General features: G+C 36.7%; 3 protein-coding genes across 3 annotated transcripts; all 3 read right to left on the reverse strand.

The window, feature by feature from the left end:
- Positions 1-1,894: 1,894 nt before the first annotated feature.
- Positions 1,895-4,832, reverse strand: LOC147949815 (uncharacterized). Its single transcript, XM_087510647.1, has 3 exons — positions 4,828-4,832; positions 2,212-4,588; positions 1,895-2,139 (listed from the first exon to the last, which is right to left on the reverse strand). Exons 1-3 carry the CDS (start codon positions 4,830-4,832, stop codon positions 1,942-1,944), a joined length of 2,580 nt encoding a protein of 859 aa, XP_087366773.1. The 3' UTR covers positions 1,895-1,941.
- A 3,770-nt stretch (positions 4,833-8,602) lies between these two features.
- Positions 8,603-11,152, reverse strand: LOC104789373 (uncharacterized). The gene is made up of 8 exons (XM_010515083.3): positions 10,910-11,152; positions 10,343-10,645; positions 9,843-9,912; positions 9,690-9,745; positions 9,441-9,516; positions 9,279-9,315; positions 9,078-9,192; positions 8,603-8,961 (listed from the first exon to the last, which is right to left on the reverse strand). Exons 2-8 carry the CDS (start codon positions 10,636-10,638, stop codon positions 8,724-8,726), a joined length of 888 nt encoding a protein of 295 aa, XP_010513385.2. The 5' UTR covers positions 10,639-10,645; positions 10,910-11,152; the 3' UTR covers positions 8,603-8,723.
- Positions 11,153-11,264: 112 nt separating this feature from the next.
- On the reverse strand, positions 11,265-18,322 carry LOC104707477 (DNA mismatch repair protein MSH1, mitochondrial). The gene is made up of 22 exons (XM_087457455.1): positions 18,059-18,322; positions 17,508-17,649; positions 17,276-17,373; positions 16,894-16,969; positions 16,590-16,709; positions 16,399-16,446; positions 16,225-16,289; positions 16,006-16,091; positions 15,709-15,873; positions 15,322-15,431; positions 15,117-15,222; positions 14,945-15,020; positions 14,750-14,808; positions 14,579-14,646; positions 14,169-14,342; positions 13,770-13,979; positions 13,388-13,644; positions 13,153-13,296; positions 13,016-13,073; positions 12,603-12,902; positions 11,858-12,505; positions 11,265-11,754 (listed from the first exon to the last, which is right to left on the reverse strand). Exons 1-22 carry the CDS (start codon positions 18,169-18,171, stop codon positions 11,521-11,523), a joined length of 3,357 nt encoding a protein of 1,118 aa, XP_087313581.1. The 5' UTR covers positions 18,172-18,322; the 3' UTR covers positions 11,265-11,520.
- Between the last annotated feature and the right edge of the window lie 1,782 nt (positions 18,323-20,104).

Raw genomic sequence — 20,104 nt, forward strand, 5'->3', positions numbered from 1 at the left:
AGTGTATTCATCAACTAGGCGAGATTTCGTTCTCGACTGTATAACATATATTTTATAATGTTATATATGTTGGTTATATAACAAGGCGAGATCTCGTTCTCGACTGTATTCATCGAGATGAATACAGTCGCAGGAAGAAGAAGACGACGAGACGAGAGCTATTGTTTCTGGAAACCGATTAAAACTTTGATCGTTTTGATTTTGTGTTTCATTGTTTTGATTTTGTCGAAAGAGAGTTAGAAGAAAACGAAGAAAATATTAAAAAAGAAGAAGCAAAACTTAACCAATACAAAAATGACACGTATCGAGTCTCTGTGGATCTAAAATGATCGCCGTAGAGACATGTGTCTCCCAAAAATTACGATTAAATTTTTTTTTTTTGATTATATTACTAAACAAATCAAAGACATCCCAGCATGATGTGCAATGGGATTACTCTAAGATTACTCATATACCAAAATTCAAGTGATGCCACCATACCACAACATCATACTCTATTCTTTTTTGTATTCTTATTTTCACATGACCGAACTTTTGTAGTTAATTGTATGTATCTCATTTTGTCCCATGAATTTTGAAAAATAATCCTACATATTCTGTTTTAGTTTTAATTTTATTTTGCCAAATATGTTACAAGCTTTTAATTTCACTTACTTCTATTATTATAAAGACACCAGAATATGATATATAAAGTACGTATGTTGCTATTCATATAATCCCCATGCACACACTTGCATTGCCAACAGTTAGATTGGATAACTCATTCGGTAATGGAACAAACTACGAAAAAAGATGTCCAGCTACATGACGTATGACGCAATACATGGCGACACATCTCAAGTTTAATAAAGGATGCTCAACTACATCAAGTATATGTTTGGCATGGCCACATGCATCAAGTACTTGACTTCATGTGTTTTACACCATGGACATAAAATCTCGATTCACCGGGTCTTTTCTCCCGGCAACGACCGGCGTTGACTCATCAGAACTATAATCGGGGAAAACTAAAACCCGACCCGAGCACCTGTAAACAGAATAAAATACCCGACCCGGACCCAATTTTAATGGGCTTGTTATCTAAATTAAAAAAAAAACACAGATCCCATTTTTCCCAAATCGAATTGAAAAAAAATTGAATTTTAGGGTTCTTCATCGTGTGAGAAACTTCAATTCGGAGTGAAGATGGAATTAACATCGGAATCGTCTAGTAGCATGAGGAGCAAGTCTGGAGTCGGGCAAGTTTGTGATTGTGGATTGCCGGCGAAGATGTTCATCTCGAAAACGGCAAGAAATCCAAATCGAAGGTTCCTCGGGTGTGAGCTGTACAAGGTATGTATCACTTGAATTTCGATATATGTTGAGGTGAGTAGCTTTGTTGATTAAGTAATTGTTTGATGTTTGTGTAGGAAGGTGGTAATGGTCACTGTAAGTACTTTAGTTGGGTTGATGAAGAAGAAGTGAAAGGCTGGCCGAGAAGAGCATTGGTTGAAGCTCAAGCAGAAATTAATGAGAAGAATAAGATAATAAGTCAACTATCAACGACAATCATGGAGCTGAAGGGGGATTTAGAGAGAAATCAGTTGCAGAAGAAGAAGATTGATGATATGGAAGCAATTGTGTCTCGTCAACGCTTCGTTATCACGGGTTTGACAGGCTTGCTTGTTTGTGCAATTGGAGTCATCGTACTTGGTTAAGTTAATTACTATGTAATGTATTTCATCGTACTTGGATTTGTCAAGTAGTTCTTATTGATGTTGATTTGTAGGATTTGTTCCGTTTAACATATTGAACCAAAAGTCGATGGTTTAAAGAACTTTTTGTTTGGATGGCACAAGGATGAAATACAACAACCAAAGTATGTTAATATCCAAAAAGAACCCAAACACAACACCCAAAAAGAACCCGAACACAACAACAACCAACATCATCTTGACTTCCTTATGGTGCTGTTGATGACACATCTTGCACTTCAGCATCATCTTGATCTTGATGCTCCATGCCAACCAAAGCTCCTCCAATTTCCGGTTGATCTTCATGCTCCATGGCTGCCAATGCTGCTCCCATTTCTTCTTGATCTTGAGCTTCCAATAGAGGAGTCACCATAAGCTTCCTTCTCTTTGCCCGGCTCTCCGGAGACTAAAACAAAATAAAATTATCAAATTAACCATATGTAAGCCAAAAAAAAAATCAAATGTCCGATAACAATACCTCATGAGGACACTTTCTTGAATTATGTCCTTGTTCACCACATAGACCACAATGCACTATTCTTCCTTTTCGATCAACCTTCGTCTCAGACTTTTTTTTGCGTGGTGATTCATTAAGCCCCTTGATCCTAGCTTTTCCCTTAGGTCTCCCTGCAGGTCGTTTATAAGGAGGTGCAACAATTCTTGGTTTACCAGAATCTTCCCAAAACTTAACTCCATTAACAGGCCTCAAACCTCTTCTATATGTTCCCTTCCATTTCTCACTCAAGTAGTAATCTGATATATAGTCTTCCACTTCCAGATTGAGTTCTCTGATTGCACACACAGCATGACGACAAGGTATACCCGTCAAATCCCATTTTCTGCATGCACATTCACGATTGTTCAAGTTGAGGGTGTATCCAATCCCGAACTCAACAATCTCATATTCTCCACCGGTGCTAGAAATCAATGCACAATATTGCGCTTCTTCACAAGATTTTTCCAGCTCTTTCCTTGCCTTTTTTGTGAATTTTGCAGCTTCTTTTTCAGCAATAATAGACCTATTGGCAACCCTTTGCATTGCATCCCTTCTTATAAGTTCTAACATTTGGACAAATGGCTTCCTCCTTGCGATCTTTAAGGTTCTATTGTATGACTCAGTGTGATTGTTGTGTGTATCAGCACAACAACAACCAACCCTGAAAAACGCCCTACACCATGAACTTGGATCCTTTCGTAGTAGAGTCTTACAAGCCTGGGGATCAAATTCCTTGAATATGCTCAAATTTTCTTTATAATCCGCCTTGTTGTAACTGCTTGCAATTCGCCAAAACAAAGGTTTCAACATGTCTGACTTGTGATCTCTCTTCAAGTTCCCATAGATGTGTCGTGCACAGGCACGATGCTCTGCCTTTGGTAACTCTGTAGCAACACCATGAATCAAACCTCTGTGCATGTCGGAAATTAAGGTGATATTCTCACCTAACCCCAAGCTCAAGTCTTCCTTTAATTTTCGAATAAACCATTCCCAATTGGGATTGTTCTCACAATCAACTACAGCCCATGCTATTGGAAATATCTGGTTATTAGGGTCCCTTCCTACAGCAGTAAGCAGCTGCCCTTGCATAGCGTTTTTCAAGTGTGTACCATCCAGACCAATGATTGGTCTACAATTCTGTTTCCAAGAACTCTTCAAAGCCTCAAAGCAAATGTATATTTGCGAGAATGCCTCGCTGCCATCATCCCTTGTTGTCGTATTAATCTCCACTGTAGTGTGCAGATTGCTGGTCCGTAGTTGCAGCTCATAGTCCCTTAACCGTGAAAATTGCTCATCACACTCAGCTTGCAGCTTATCAAATATCTTCCTCCTTGCAACTTTCGCCTGGTTTGGTGAGATAATAATGTTGTACCTCCTTTTCATCTCATCTTTTATCTCCGGACCACTCATCTCAGGATCTCTTCTAATATCTTCTAAGAAGAGATCAGCGATGATAGGAGTCTTTATCGTTTCACACCTTCCGGTTGGATGACATAGATGTTCACTATGATAACGCTTCACCATCCACTTCCCAATCGGATTCTCTATAGCACAATATATGCTCCAAGTACAACCTTGTGCTTTACAAACAGCTTCAAGCTTATCCTTCTCCCACCTAGCATACACCACATTGCGTCTCGTCTTCAATATATATCGGATGATGTTCTTCTTAAACTCACTCCCACTATTGAATAACTGCTTCAAACTAAAGACTCCATCAGGTAAGCCTTTCTTAACCAATCTCTCTGTTTGTTCTTCTTCATCGCCAGATTCATCATCCGTTGCAGGATATACTTCATCGTCATCTGGAATTTGTTCTTCATAATTATCATTGTTGAAAACTTGAATGTTCTCCACTGCAATACCAGCATCATTGTCAACAATCTCATCTTCTTGATCTGACTCTTCAGGTTCGGATAAACCTGCATCTGATTTACTATCCCCACTATCATCCCCACAATCATCTTCTATGGCTTTCTCAGCAACTTCTTTTTCTTTTTCTCCAGCAGCTTCAAGCGGTTCTTTTTCTCCAGCAGCTTCAAGTGGTTCTTCTTCTGCCTTTTCAAAGAAGATGTCCACCTCTCCCATCCAACGCCCTTTTGAAACCAATTTATTCTTATTGCTATCAACATTCTCCCATAGAGGCTGCCTATCAGCAAGTTCTTCAAATGGTAGCTTGTACCACATTCTCCCAAGATTGTTGACTCTTTTTCCAAGCATTTTTAGCAATATGTCTTGAAAAATTGTCACTGAATCAACCTCAAAAACTTCAATAACTCCATCGTCGTACTTCAACACTCCATTTTCTGTCTTGAATTGGCCAGAATAATGGCAATTCACCTTCACTGTAATTTTTCCACTACAAAACAAAAAATAATAATTCAGAGAAGACAAAGACAAGTTGTTATAAACAACTAATGAACCCGACAATAACCTATTAACAATGTATAACCAAAATAAGGCTACACAACAAGACTAGACAATAAACTAAGTAACATATAAAGAAGAATTGAATCTTCCCGACAACAACTACACTTTCCCACTTGTTTAAAACGACAAAATAAAAGTTAAAAATCAACAGCAAAATGCCAGCTTTACCTCATTGGGACGAGAATCAACAGGCAATGTCTTCTTTATTCCGATTTCCAGCAAAGATTTCACTGCATTATCTCTGTTAAAAAACCTAATTGAAAAGATGCTCTCACAGTTCTTCGATATCTTCGATAAAACGATAAAAATTTTTCAAACAGCTTTTTCAATTTTCTTGTTTTGATCGATGAATAATTAGAAAATGGGCCTGTGTTTTTTTTTTAATTTAGATAACAAGCCCATTAAAATTGGGTTCGGGTCGGGTATTTTATTCTGTTTACAGGTGCTCGGGTCGGGTTTTAGTTTTCCCCGATTATGGTTCTGATGAGTCAACGCCGGTCGTTGCCGGAAGAAAGGACCCGGTGAATCGAGATTTTATGTCCATGGTGTAAAACACATGACGTCAAGTACTTGGTGCATGTGGCCATGCCAAACATATACTTGATGTAGTTGAGCATCCTTTATTAAACTTGAGATGTGTGGCCATGTATTGTGTCATACCTCGTGTAGTTGGACATCTTTTTTCCAACAAACTAATATATAGCTCTCTTTTTTTCCTTCTCTACCCAAAGCGATTAGAGAAGGAACAAAAACGATATCCTTGGTAATCAATAATTCCCATTGCCATCGATAAAAGCGGCATGTAGACAAAAATGATGTGTTACTTTTTTTTTTTTTTTTGACAGCTAGTCAGATATTTGCCTCTCTACGGTTTCTTTATAGACAAGAAACACAAATTTTATGCAATACAAGAGATGAGATCTGAAACCACTGCTGCTGGGACAATCAACAAATGAAGACCGTGAATCACCAGATAAGTCGCTATACCAAACCACCAAAAGCTAGCATAATTTAGCTACTATAACCTGAGCCGCGTTTGTTGCTTAACTTTCTCAAACCCCCATATGAAGGTTACACCAGAACCAGAACCAGAACCGATGACAGTGCTGGCGCATGATGCAATAATGAGCTTCCAAAATTCAGAATTTTCTGGGAACGATGCGAGAGATCATACATAAGTAATACAGAGCCTTGTTTGAGATAAGGCCTGACGTACTTTGAGTTTTTGTAATCTTAATATCCGATAGAAAAAGAATCAAATATATCTTTTTATTTTCTTTATATATATCACGAGACAAAGTATATTTAGATAAAAGGTACACTACTTGGACAAAAGTTAATTAATAATAATAAAAATATTTTTAATATCTATTAATTAGTCCTATCTTATTATTTTAATCAAAGATAGTAGTTTATAGAAGAATACAAACAAAACATTTCGCAAAACTCGACAATTGTGTTTCATTTTAGAAACCACCCCCCCCCCCCCCCCCCCCCCCAACACATAGAAAATATGAAATCCATTGATTGCTTAACTACTCGTAAGATAAGAAGAAACAATTTTAATCAGATTTGAGACTTTGCACACTTTCAACGTCCTCCTCGTGCAAACCAAATCGATTAGTCATAAGATTTTGTTCAATCACCTAGAAACTAGGTTTCACACAATGAATTTGTTTTTAGGGGAAAACAAATTTAATAAAGTAATCTCTCAAAGAACTCGGATTAAAACTAGTAAGCAAAAGAGGAAAAAGATCTATTGAAGAACAATTTAGGGTTTCTGCTCAAGAACAAGTAAAAGTAGAGAATTAGGGTTTTTTGTATTAATTGTTGGATGCCTTACAATGGAGAAGTCTCTCCCCTTTTATACAGTTTCATTGATCACAGAATATATTAACTTTCCTTATTGTCCAGAATGAGATATGGAATATTCCCATCTCTTCCTCAAGTCGGCCGCCGGGCGAATTAGGAAGTCGACTTCTCATTGATGGGCTTAGCCTCTTTGTCCGAACATGCCTTCATGTAGATCATCAGTTAAGATCCTTAACCGAATTCCCGGTTAAGTAATCAATTTATCTTTCTGATTTAGATCGGTATGTCGAGGGTGTTAAATCTCGCACCAACAAATCTATTAATTTTGATTAGATTCATCGAATTTACGATTCGTGAAGACCTTCTTTTTGGTTCCTTTGACAGCATTCTTTCGATACCAATTAAAACAATATTATGCTAAAATGTTTAATATTTTCTATACACAAGCTTTGTAAACAGTATTTTTTCTTTGAATTTAATTTAACATTACATTAAAAAAAAATATATTATGCTAAAATCAAATCAGAACCCATAATCATTTTAATAATCGAATAGAGACCATTACTTAAAACAATGTTCATACCAATTGGCCATTTTGATCTAATCTGTTTAAATTGTTATATTATTTAGTTAGCATTTGGTGAAATGAAATGTGAATTTTGCTCTTCTATTCAAATTTAATTTGTTTATTATATAAAGAATTGTTTTACGTTCATCTTCTTTAGATATATATGTGGCCTTTGACTTCGATAATATATAAAAATAGTACTAGCTATGTATACCTGCTCCAACATATATGATGAAGTTAAGTTAAGCATATTTTTTTCTTCAGTAGCAAGTTCCTATGCACATAAATCGTCGAGAAGAGTTTCCCTATGCGCATAATTTGATTAACCAGTGACTCTGAATGCAAACTTGACAACATCTCTGTTCTTTTGAAAACATAAATTAGGCTTCAGTAGTAACACTATTTTAGTTAAATACGCTTTATTTAAAGCGTTAAACAAGGCAAAACATATTAATATTTTAAGCAAAAACAAATATATGGAATAAAAATCGAGTAAAACAGTTTTGTAGTACCACAACAATAAACGAAATATGTATCTACGTTCATTATTGGATTAATGATTAACAAGCACTTGCTCAAAATATGCATAATCATCGAAGTTATCCAAATCGAGAAAAGCTAGAGAGTTGGAGTTTGCATGTTAAACAGAAGTTATAAAATAGAATAGAGGAGATGACAAATTATGAGTATGACTTTCTTAATTACTACAAACAAACCCCAATGAATATGTATATGATATGATGACGATCATCATATTCATACCTATCATGCGTTTTTTCTTTCTCTGGAAGCAATTTGATGAAAGAATTGAAGAATTGAGAGAACGGTAGAACAAAAAGGTGATGATTAATGAAAGCTATGAACCAATGCGTCCATTTATTTTATAAGCCAACTCGTAGATGTATTTGCGTCAAGTAAGTCACAAACAAAAGCATGAAGTGGTATGTCTACTCATGTTGATGTTGGAAGAGTAGGAGTCAGTTGGCTTTTCAACAGAAAAACTTAACTTGGCATACTAGCCTGGAATGATATGTTCAAGACTGGGATAATGCTACGAATTACATCCAAAGTCTTCACCAAATACAAAATCATCAAGAACCAAATGGAAGCTGAAGGATCCAAAGGCAATGGATACGACCATTGGCTGGATGGATGAAATGTAACTATATATGATGGATCATTTTCACAACACACCCATCAATCAAAAGCAGGCTGGCTTTTCCGAGATGAAATGGGTAGCTACAAAGGAGCGGGGCAGGCTTTATGATTACCCACTTCATGTGTTTTAGAGAGTGAATTGCAAGCTTTAATAATTGCGATGCAACATGCGTGGTCTCAAGTGGTGTTTGAAGGTGAAAGTAAGATTGTCGAAGACTTAATGCAGGGAAACAGTCTTTAACTTTGGGAGTTACAATTGGATACGTGATGTGCACTATTGGCAGAATCGATTTACGGCAGTGGTGTTCAAGTGGACACCGAGAACAACCAACCACCACGCGGATGTTTTGGCCCGACGAATTAACATTCCAAATAACAGTAGTTTCAGTTTTATAATTATGTTCCTTTGTTTCTTGAGGAATCCTACTTTATCGTATAAGATAACCTTTGTTGTTCTCAGAAATGTAATTCTAAAATAATATATAGGTAGATTCATGAACAATGTTACAAGCATATATACTTAGATTTAGAGTTCATCATGCATGCGTTGTTGTGGAGGAATATTAACAGTAGGAACTGTATTGCCATCAAACTGTTGTCCGAGAGGCATGGCATCATCTCCTACACCATTTGCTGCTCTTCCAGCTAATTGAGCTTTAATAGCAGCAGTAGCCATTCGTTGCAGTTTCAGAATTCCGATGCGTTTTGAAACAACGTAAACCACAGCAATGACAAAGAGAGAAAATCCAACTATCAGGATTATCCTGTTTGATAGTGCCACAAGAACCACAGAAAACAAAGAGTTAGTTAGTTATTATCCCTTATTATTATTCACCTATACGATGGTTTGGTTAAACAGAATCTATTCTTTTTCAAATACCTGTCAATTACATCTTGACGCTGCATTGTCGAAAGCAGATTACGGGTCCTCGACAACAGAGACTTATGCCCTTTATATTCACTCTCGGCTTTTTTAAGTACTCCAGTAGATTCATCTACAAATGTAAACATGGATAATATATAAGTTTGATGACTTAACCTGTTTTCACTTAATACTTAGTTGTCTAGCATAATGACATACCAAAAGCCACGAGAGTGTTTGTACTTCTTTCAACCTCCTGTAACCCAATAAGGTCAAGAGAGAATATTTAATCAGAGAATTTAGCCTTTTCTATAAATTAATAGGCCGAAACTGCAAACCAAATGTTAACTGCACAATCCATAACTAGTTTTTTTTTCTGACCTGAACCATCAGCTGCCGTGTACGCCTGAGACTTTCAGTTACGCTTTCAGCATTCGACGTCACGCCAGCATTTGCTCTACAAACAACCAAAAATGTTATAAATTCACTAGAAACCAACACTGAACTCTTTTGTTAGTGCGTGATTGATTTACCAATAAACAAAAGCATAATACAAGTTAAACATTTTCAACAGGCAACCCAATCGAATGGCTGCACTTAGTAGGAGAGATATAGCTAAGAAGAACATACTGTCGTTTACGTCTGAGAACTGTGGACTCTGTTCCACCACCGAGGAGAAGCTCTCTCTACAATCATTGAAAGCACTCTTTAAACAAAAATATTAAAGGAGATGGCTGGTAAAAATAGCGACAGAGAGAGAATGCTTATGCCATGAGACTTTACCTCTTCTTGAGCTGCTTTCCTCATGTTATCCTTAGCTTGTAAATTAGCACTTCTCAGGTTTACCCTCAAACTGACCACAAACACAATGACCCAGATGTTATTCAAACACAGTAATAGTAGCTCTGCTGCTACTGTGAACAATAATCATCCATACCCTGTATTTAATAGATGCTTGACAGAATTGTAGTATAGGCAACACTCAAATTAGTTTCCCCCATTTTACCTTTCCCTGAACTCATACTTTGACTCTAAGTGATTGAGATCAAACTCAAGCTCAAGGAAATACTTTGAAACACACATATAACATTCCTCTTGTTTTTACAAACTACAACAACGATGGACTCAAGTGTACCCCTAAGCCAAGGTTAAACGCCCACTATCACATCATTTTTCCTATAGATTGTACAAATTCAAGGTTCCTTTATTCTACTTCTGAATGTTGTAGATTCCATACACGCATACAGTAAACCAAATTGCAAAGAAAATAAATAAATAAATACCTGTGATATTGATTCTTCCAGGTTTCAAGCAGCGACAGAGTGGATTGAACCTGATCATCAGAAGGAAGCTGAGGCGCGAGGAGATCCAAGTTGAATTGCAAAGAATTGAGAAGAGAGAGACCATCCTGAGCCAATCCGTTGCGCCTCTGTAGCGACATCTCCTTCTCCTCTCCTCCTTCTCCTCCTCTCCTTGATTTGCCATACTCTTGAATCGCCATGATATGTTCAATCGTCTTCTCGTACGCGTCTTCCCATTCTCTCTTCGTCTTCTCTACTTCAACAACAACCTCATCCATGCCTCAACTGCAAAGATATATTAAGCAAACGAATATGCATAAAATCCAAGTGAAAGGTTCCAAGGCATGAAATACAAAAAGCGCAAGCGAAATCTTCGAATTGAATCTGCTAAAAAAGCTCTCTCTACACAGCCTACAACTATCACTCACTAGAGAAAACTGTAATCAGCATAAGAATCTAATGGTTTCTGTATTGAAATTATGATCCAATTCACTACATGAACGGTATCAGAATACTCAAATGTTGGGATATAAGGGACATGAAACTTACATTATTAAGATATACGGTTGAAGAAGAGAGACGCAATTGAAGAAGACGATCGGCGAACCAGCGAGAAAGTGTCGGAGATCTCAAAATCCGATCGGAGGAGATCTCAAAATTCGATTCTGGGCAATGGAAGAAGCAATTTTTGTTTTTAATTTGGGGAGGATGAGGATTAACTAAAACGACGTAGTTTTACATAAATTATCGGTTTTACATAACCACGACTATTCTGATTTCTGAACCCGGTTCTCTTGCAATTGGAGTTGAGCTGTCATTAAGACTGGTTCAATGGCCGGTTTATATTCTTATCGTTAAAAGCTTGAAAAAATTTAGCATTAAAAAAATTAACTAGAGAGAGATAAAGAGAACACAAATAAAATGATAACACTAGGAAAGTTTTGTTCAAAATATTACACAAAGCGACAATTACACAGACGACCCAAAATTGGTAATTGCTTAAATCCGATTTTCCCGAGTTGCGTGCCGTTTGCAAAACCTCAAAAAGAAAAACGACATGCATTCTTAGTGTTAAACTACTCTAATTCTAGCCAAACTAACTTGTGCAATTTGCACAGAGAGAGATGATCGAATTACAAACAGACAGCTAATGTTTCAAACTAGGAGATACTGACCACGTCTGGTGTACTCAAGCTTGAGGACGTTCCAAAATTCCGGTGCTTTCCATCGGCTAGGTTAGCTAGAGGGTAGCCCTGTTCATGTAGTTGGTTAATCAGAAGGGTCTCTAGCTGACAAGCCATGCTCTTACCTTTAACCATAAGGTATAAAAAACTTGACCCTTGCAGTCCTTCTTTTGCTCGATGCGCACGTATTCTTCCTTCCAGATCATCCGTCTGCAGTTTCATAACAGAAGAATCCTCAGAATCAATAGCTTTCGGTTTCCTGTCTATATTCTAAGGGAAGTTTACTAATATTGATGATAAGGTAAGTACGTACCTGTCCAATGTACAATCTCTTATCGGGTCTACGCATCACATATACACATGAAGAACCAACTGTAGATGGAGGGGGAAGCTCACGAGCACCAATTGAAAAACATTCTAATGCTTCTGGCTCAATCATCTTTTTTCCACAGATTTTCATGACAGCTTTTGCTAAGTCCTTCTCCAAACTTCTCTCAGAGCTCACTGGTTTGCAGATCTGCTGGTCATTATTGTGTGAAGTTACGATTTTGTCGGGTTTGACAACTTCAGATGATGCATCTTTTGCATAAACCGAGAGGTAAAGAGCTTCGGCTCTCTGGATTATTGACTCGGGAACGCCTTCCCTCTTAGCTGTTTCAAACGCAAGACTCTCTCGGCAGACTCCATCTGTCAATTTCCAAGTTGGCTTCGTTTTCCCTTGGACGTTTTCAGCTCCCATTGCTTTATATGTGATGTTTTTGGCTGTAAGAGGTAAACTGAAAATTCCATGGAGATGAGTAGATACAATACCCAAACAGCCACTTGTGTCAAGAGACTCTACCACACTACCAGCGATACAGGTGCCTTTTGCTGTTTCTGTCCCTCGGCATATCTCGTCTATAAGCACTAGGCTTCTCGAAGTAGCCTGGCTTACAATAGATCTTATTTCCGACATTTCTACCTGATAGAACAGAATCAGTTGAGAGAATATCAAACATTCCAATTGAAGAGACAAATTCAGTATGGTGTATTCTAGATTTGTATGCTTATATATATACCTGGAAAGAACTTTTTCCGTCTACAGGGCTGTCATAGGATTTCATGTGAAGCATGATCGAATCAAAGTGAGGAATAAAAGCTGATTCAGCTGGAACCATTAAACCGGAAATTCCAAGTAGAGCAGCTGCACAAATCGATCTGAGCAAACTCGATTTACCACCACCGTTGGGTCCAGTTAGAAGGAACAGTGATTGCATGTCAACGGTGTTGTGAACAGCAGTGCCAGAAGCTACATCAAACCAATAAGGTGATAGGCCTGTCAACTTCATTCGACCGGCACCAACTAATGGTTTTGCGCCCTATATTAAAAATTATCAATATAGGTTAGAAAAACATGAGACATAAGAATAAGACAGCCCCGCATGTTTTGCATGTGTTTGTCTACAAACTTCAACGACCAGCAAGCATATACCTCATCTGTACTTAATCCGACAAGTGTTGGAAAAACCCACTTTCGTCTTCTCCCTTCACTGCAGTTGTGCACAGTACTTACATTAACACTACAGAAATGTATTTTCCTTAATGGGATTTGACTAAGCATAAACTTACCAAGCATGGGCAAATAATGCTTTTGCAATGACGAGAAGCATAGATGCAAACACGAGAACATTTATTTTTGTTTGCAATTTTATAGATAACTCTCTCAACAGCTCCAACACCCGGGCTTTTGCGTTCTCACTAGCTTCATGGTATCTGCAACAAAAGTATTATATGACATCAATATCTACCCAGTATAATAAAAATAATCTTTCTACTGAAAGGTTCATTAATATAGGGAAACAACCTGGCTAAAGCAACTTCCACCTTTGGGGTTGTAAACCATTCTTCTCCAACCCTTTTCCCTTTTGAGTCTAAAGCAGGTTTCAGCTGTTTAATTTGCTCTTCCCCTGCAGTACCAGCCCAGATAGATGGCGTAAACCGTTTCCCTTTGAACCAAACAGACTCATGCTCTCTTGCATATGCAATTTCGCCCTTTGGGCCACCAAGTGAAGCTGTGGTGGCCTTAATTCTTGATATAATAGGGTGAAAATCCTCAGCTACCTACACATGGATGTTTCGTTACTTTAAAATAAGACAAGACCACCAGCACCATTATATTTAAGCAAAAAAAATACAATATGTAGGAGCATATTTTATTACTAAAAGAAACAAGCTTCAATACTAACCGCTAAAGATAAAGCCTCAGCTGATTTTTCCACTTGAGTGATTTCTTCTTCTATATGAATTCCCTTAACGCGACCTCGCCATGAAGACTCCATATCATAAAAGAACTCATTCGGAACATTAGCGCATTTACTAACATTTTGATGACTTTCATTGTCATCTATAGATATCATTTCACCAATTGTATCGGAAGCCCAGTGACATTCATTGACCTGGCAAGGAAACAAAAACTTGAACTTATACACATACTCATCAGCTGAAGAGATCAGAACTGACTATAACTAGATAGATTAGAAAATTCTCTGAGCTCGTGTCAAGGAATAGGTACCCATCAAGAAAGCAGATAAGAAACGAAAGCATAGAAACACAAACACAGAGTCATCTTAGATGATTAAACTTACAAAAGTTTCAAAGTCAATCTTCAAACCAGTAGCCACCCAGGTAGGCTCCATCAACAATTTCAGGATTTCCACAAGCTCAACATGTCTACGCATATGTAATACTTCATCAACAACATTCTTTATTCGGCAGAACTCAATGTAGTTGGCTTCTCGTTGCTCAAGTAGCTTCACAAGCTGCCAAAAAGATGTATATAGAAGTTAGAAGCTGACCCTGGACTAATTATGAAACCTCCATTCATTAGTGTCAGTAACCGATAGCTGGTAACTAGCAGTTTTCTGTTATGCTGCTATAGTGACAAAGGAAAAGGTACTTCTTAAGCTCATTGTTAGACATGAAAGTTCCATGGGCGAAAACGGAAAGTTATCAGCTTTCAAAAGAGTTCTCTGTAGCAAGTAACTTTTAGTTTTACCTTAGCAGAAGAGACGCAGGTAAACTCTGGAATTGAGCAAGTTACTGTGCTCATGAGCTTGCACGTTTCTGCAAAATGAAATAGTTTCACAGGCAGAATGAGAACAAATAAATCATAAAAAAAATCTAAAAGGAAATAAACTAAGAAAATTCTCCACATTGGTCAAATTACCTTGGATTTTCAGAGCAATATCATAAGCTGGAGGGTTTAGTAGAAGATCCCGCACATACCTGAAAGGAAAGAGACACCAAATAAAAAAGGCAGAGATTGTCCCCCAAAGAGATTATAATATAGCAAAATTGAATTCAAACGGGTGCTTTGGATAATATAACTAGTTTTCTTTCTGTTTCAATATCTTTTTCTTACAAAGAAGGCAAGCCACTGCACGTAGATGGGAGTAACACCTTCAACAAACAAGGTATTCCTTCAGTAGGTAAGGCACCTGCAGGACCACAAGATATATGTTAGCATGCTTTACCATTCCAAAACTCCTAAACTTCCTAGTGAAACACTATTCAGCAAGAAGAACAATGCCAACCAATTTGTGTAGCCGTTCCAAGATGCAATGGACGTGGCCGATTTTTTGATGGTACATTGATATTTCTAAACGAAACTTCATCATCAAGACCATAAACATCTTTGACCTGTGGGGAAGAAAAAGAAAATAATTGATTTTTCATCAAACTGGAAATATCAAAAGTAAATTGTATATATAGTGAGTAGCCAAAGTCCGTAGTTATGACCCTTGATAAGAGCTCGGAAAGAGTATCTCCTTCAAACCATTCAAAATTCCTGCCATTGCATTCTCCCCAGAGTAGACCCCCTTCTCCAAACTCTCCCCACCGGCATGTCCCTGCATAGTAAATTTTTCCAGAATTGTATCATACAAGGCCATAAAGCTCAAAGTCAATTAAGCTGACAAAAATTTATGAGTAGTTTTTTTTTCTTATAATAGTCTACTGACACTCTAAATTGATTGCTAGATCATATGTTACACTTCAACATTATATTTATCTGAGAATACTGATGTTCATGCAATAATAAAATGGCACATTTCCCCACATTCTATTATTGGTGTTAATAGTTCAGAGACGCTTATATAATGTAGAATAATAGATAATATGCAAAACCTGATGCATTGTGCCTCAATGATGCATGTAAAAAAAGATGATGACAGCGACGAGTGCGGAGTTTGGTAACCAAGGCTTCTTCTGTTAGACCATCATCTAGCGAGTATGCTTTCATAGTCTCAAAAATAGATATCATGCAATACCCCTTTGCTGAACGAGATATCCCTGTAATTACAAAACATAGCAAGTCATGTAATACGTATATACAAAAATGAAGGCTTAAAATCTTCTATAGATTGTAATGAAGACGCAAAGTAATATTTCAGTGACTAACAACATGCCATATGACATACTTACCAACAACAGGCATAGGCTCAGGAAAGTCAAGATCATGGTCAACACCAACTAGTCCATATACATAAGGACTTCCTGGATGTGCATGCCTATATATTAACAAGCACATGTCAGAAAGATGAATGTCAAGGAAAAAGAGTTTCAATGGGTTTTTAGATAATAGGACAATGAAAATTATACTTGTGAAAATCAGAAAAATATGGATTTTAACTTATCACATACCCTGAAATAAATCGACCTTTACGAGAACGTGCTTGTGTTGGTCCCTGAACTTCCTCCACAATACACTACAGTGAAGAAAAACATACAGCAATTGTCATATAAAATCGTTTTTATTCAACCTAGTTGATGAAATAACATGTAGCAAGTGGTGCGAAAATTTCTTTCTCAACTCACCACCGAATAACCATTGCGTGTCAGGTCATCCAAAGTCTGTCGAAGATTCTGCAGAAGAAATATAATATTTCAATTGTTTGAAGATAATGCCAGAGAGAAATTAGTTTATTTTATGGTAGGAACAAATTTTAAACTTGAATCACATCAATGCCATAATGTAGTAAGCTTAAAATTAAAAAAGGATTGTGTACCACAATTGGGCATCCAGCCTTTGGAATACTATCTGACCGAAGACCACCAAAAGGATTGAGACCAGCAAATTCAACGAGTATACAAGCATCTATTCCAATAGCCTCATAAAATTCTCCTACCTGGAGAAAAAAAAAATGATTGCAGCAACTGTCTTCATAAGATAAAGACTAAAAATGATATCGTTCTGCTAATTGTTGTTTAAGGTAACAGAGATCACAAAACGCATAGGATTAGAAAAACAGCAAAGGAACTTTTCAATAACGGAAAACTTAACTACAAAGAGAACAAAAGAGAAAAACATACTCTGCAGAGCAAAACTTCGCGTGGAAACCTTGACTTAAACTGCAACATCTCCCAGTTGAGGTTTCCTTCTTTTAGACTGAGATGAAAAATATTGCGTAAATGAAAACCACAAAGTAATCATAACCAATTGAACAACTGGAATGAGAGTTAATGGACTATTTCCAACTCGATAGCTTACAGCCTAACAACTTAAAATATGAGGCTCCAAACATCTTTCTGATTCTCAATAAATATCCCTCAAGGAAGAATCAAGGATGTTAGTCTCCTAAGTCATACTAAAATATACCAGCTACTTCATTTAATCACCGAGCTCAAAAAGGATTAACGGCAGACACCGGAAAAGTAAGATGAAATCTTCCAACAATTTCAGAAGATAACTGACCTTCCGTTCCTCAGACTAGGGTCCAGACCTAATAAATTGGTGTACATAAGCCTTTCAATAAGCTGAAGAGTAGATGGTTTCTTACATGTTTGCAACCTCTGAAAAGGCAAAGAGATACAAATCAGTATATCTATATTGTTAATTGTGTGCATCAGTCAAGTTCTATCATCACTATAATGAAACCATATCAAGAGTTTGAAATTCTCAGCCAAAAGACAAAAACAAGGCTTACCTCCTTCCACCAAACCAAATGAGAGAGATCTTTGTCAGTGAGAACATCACTTGACGTCTTAACTTTCTTAGAAGCCGTTGTGATACCTTTAAGAGCCTTTCGATCTCTGAGACAGTATATCCCCTCAGAGTACCTTCTATTACTGTCGATACAATTAAAACGCACACATCATCTTAAAACAGTTATATAACAAGATTCTCTCTGGTATCGAGACCCAAACACCAAAGTTTAAAGATTTGAGCTCGTTAACCAAATAAAACTTGGTATGAACTAATCTCATCCCCTCAATCAAAAAGATATCAACCCTTCAAAATTTGGTATGAATATGAACTAATCTCAACCCCTCAATCAAATTTGAGCTCGTTAACCAAAAAGATTCTAATTAGGGGGACGAAGTCCAATACTTCAAAACACAGTATTTTAAATTTATAAATAAAAAATATAAACTTTTTCCTCCATGATTTGAAAAACGTAAGCTTTTGAGAGGTAGAGACGCAGGCACGCACGCAAGATACAAAAGGAGCGAGAAAAGGAGGAGGGAGGGGGATTACAGTAGGATTGGGGAGGAGGGTTTGAGGGAATAGTAAGTGCGATATGAGGACCGGAAGAGGAAACGCCATTTGGGCAATGAAACGACGGCGTTTCTCGTGGCAATCCAATGCATCTCTCTCTCTCACACACTCCCAAGTCCCAAGTCTCAAAGAAGAAGAAAAGCTTTCACCTTTCGCCTTTTTCTAGGGTTTCTTTTCCCGCCAGAAGACGACGACGACGACGGACGACTGTGTTCTCTTCTTTGTCTTCTTCGTTAATAGTTTAAAGGAAATTAGCATTTTACCCCTTTTAAATTAATAATTTCTCATTTGGTCCCTTTGATTTGTTTCGAATTACAAAAGTGCTTATAAGTTAGTCTTATTTTGTTTGTTTGGATTCAACTACAATTTTTTATACTGTACTAGTATTACATCAAGTCATCAATGATAAAGATTTCATTAATCTAGATGTCTATCAAAATTCATTACCAAAATCCCTCGGCTAGTTTTTGTATCTTTGGGGATGTCTATCAAATAACCAACCAATCTATTCGTTATGAACACATCTCTCAGTTGTGTTTGTAAAGATTGTAATTCTTTTCCAGCAATCTTGAAATTTAACTGCTTTCAAAAGAGGATCAAAAGTTTTGTAAAGATAAATGTTGTGTGTAACAGGTAACATGTGCGGCAGGTCAAAAAAAAAAAAAGGTGTAACATGTAAACTATGTACATACACCATGATAACCATAACTAAAAATTTTAACAAGTAAATCTACGTCTCATGGAAAATTGATATAGAACATCACAGAAAATTAGACTTGTATCTTTGATCTTGGGATCTTGTTGTCTTACCGGTGAAGTTTCGTCCACGTACGTTCACAAATCTAAATCTAACCCGCCTCACCAAATTGGACCTTTCCTCTAACCGCTTCACTCGTGGTTTTCCTCTAATTATTACCAATTTAACCAAGCTTGCCTAGTTAACTATCTACATACTTAGGGATATTAACTTTTCAGGAACCATTCCTTCCTCTCTATTCACCATGCCTTTGACTCTCAAATCTTGATTTATCTGAAAACCATTTCAGACACGACCCATTTGAAATTCAAAATTCTTCTTCAATATCCTCTATATAGGTTTATATATGTATCCCTTGACCATAACTTTTTCAGTGGTCGAATCCTAGATTTCTTTTCAAAGTCAGTTCATATGCTGTTTGTCAGCCTAGAACATCTAAATATAGCCTATCCACTACTTGCTAAACTGAAATCTATATTATTAAAAGGGAAACACTTTTTCAAGGCAAAAATAAAATTTGGGAAAATATGACATAAAATGACCCTGAATAAATTAAAAAGCATACAATACTAGAGGGATATTGAAGTAATTTGCAACGTCAAAACGCTTGGATCCGTCTGTGACCCGGGTTTAATTAATTCGGGTTATCTATAATATGTCCGGAGTCAGAATAATTAATAGTATAAACAAACAAAGTTTTTTCACAATAAATGCTCGACATATGAATTAGTGGTTATACACGTCCGGCCCAAACGAAGTATATCTAATAAACCATTATCTAGAGGCCTAATAAATACAATAGTCCAAAAAAACTTCAATCTTTCCAAAGAAAACATAATTCTTTAAATAAGAAAATTAACTACTAATATATTGTTGTTAATTACTAAGATATTGTATTCCTTTAAAAACAAACTGAACTTATGTCGAGAATAGTAACGCAAATTACGACTTACCTAAATATGTAAAATCAACAAATTAGCAAAATTTTCGTAAACTAATAATGATGAAAAAGGAAAACTATACTTATATCCTAAGTATAACAAATTAAGGCAATTCTAAATATATAATTTAACAAATTTACAAAATTATCGGCTACAATGTTTCGAGAACTAGCAAGACAATATTACACCAAATAACTCCTACTTACCATTATTATTTGCTCATTTATTCGCAAATTAAATGAGAGGTGTCCAACTATAAATATTTGGCTCGGTGAATACAATGTATCTTAATACAATATCTACGATAACCACTTCATATAGAAAATG

This window comes from Camelina sativa, chromosome 1 (genome assembly GCF_030686135.1).
Source record: "Camelina sativa cultivar CO46 ecotype springtype chromosome 1, ASM3068613v1".
NCBI lineage: Eukaryota > Viridiplantae > Streptophyta > Magnoliopsida > Brassicales > Brassicaceae > Camelina > Camelina sativa.

Bases quoted from the DNA above. Each gene is read 5' to 3' on its own strand.
- LOC104789373 (XM_010515083.3), bottom strand. From the start codon at position 10,638: ATGGATGAGGTTGTTGTTGAAGTAGAGAAGACGAAGAGAGAATGGGAA. The intron at 9,746-9,842 runs GTAAAGTCTCAT...CAATGATTGTAG, and splicing joins GGAAAGCAGCTCAAGAAGAG to AGAGAGCTTCTCCTCGGTGG. The intron at 8,962-9,077 runs GTATTTGAAAAA...ACTATCAAACAG, and splicing joins CGTCAAGATGTAATTGACAG to GATAATCCTGATAGTTGGAT.
- LOC147949815 (XM_087510647.1), bottom strand. The intron at 2,140-2,211 runs GTATTGTTATCG...ATTTTGTTTTAG, and splicing joins CAAGAAAGTGTCCTCATGAG to TCTCCGGAGAGCCGGGCAAA.
- LOC104707477 (XM_087457455.1), bottom strand. From the start codon at position 18,171: ATGCATTGGATTGCCACGAGAAACGCCGTCGTTTCATTGCCCAAATGG. The intron at 17,650-18,058 runs GTAATCCCCCTC...TTGTATCGACAG, and splicing joins CCCTCCTCCCCAATCCTACT to TAATAGAAGGTACTCTGAGG. The intron at 15,432-15,708 runs GTTTTGCATATT...TTTACTATGCAG, and splicing joins ATTGAGGCACAATGCATCAG to GGACATGCCGGTGGGGAGAG.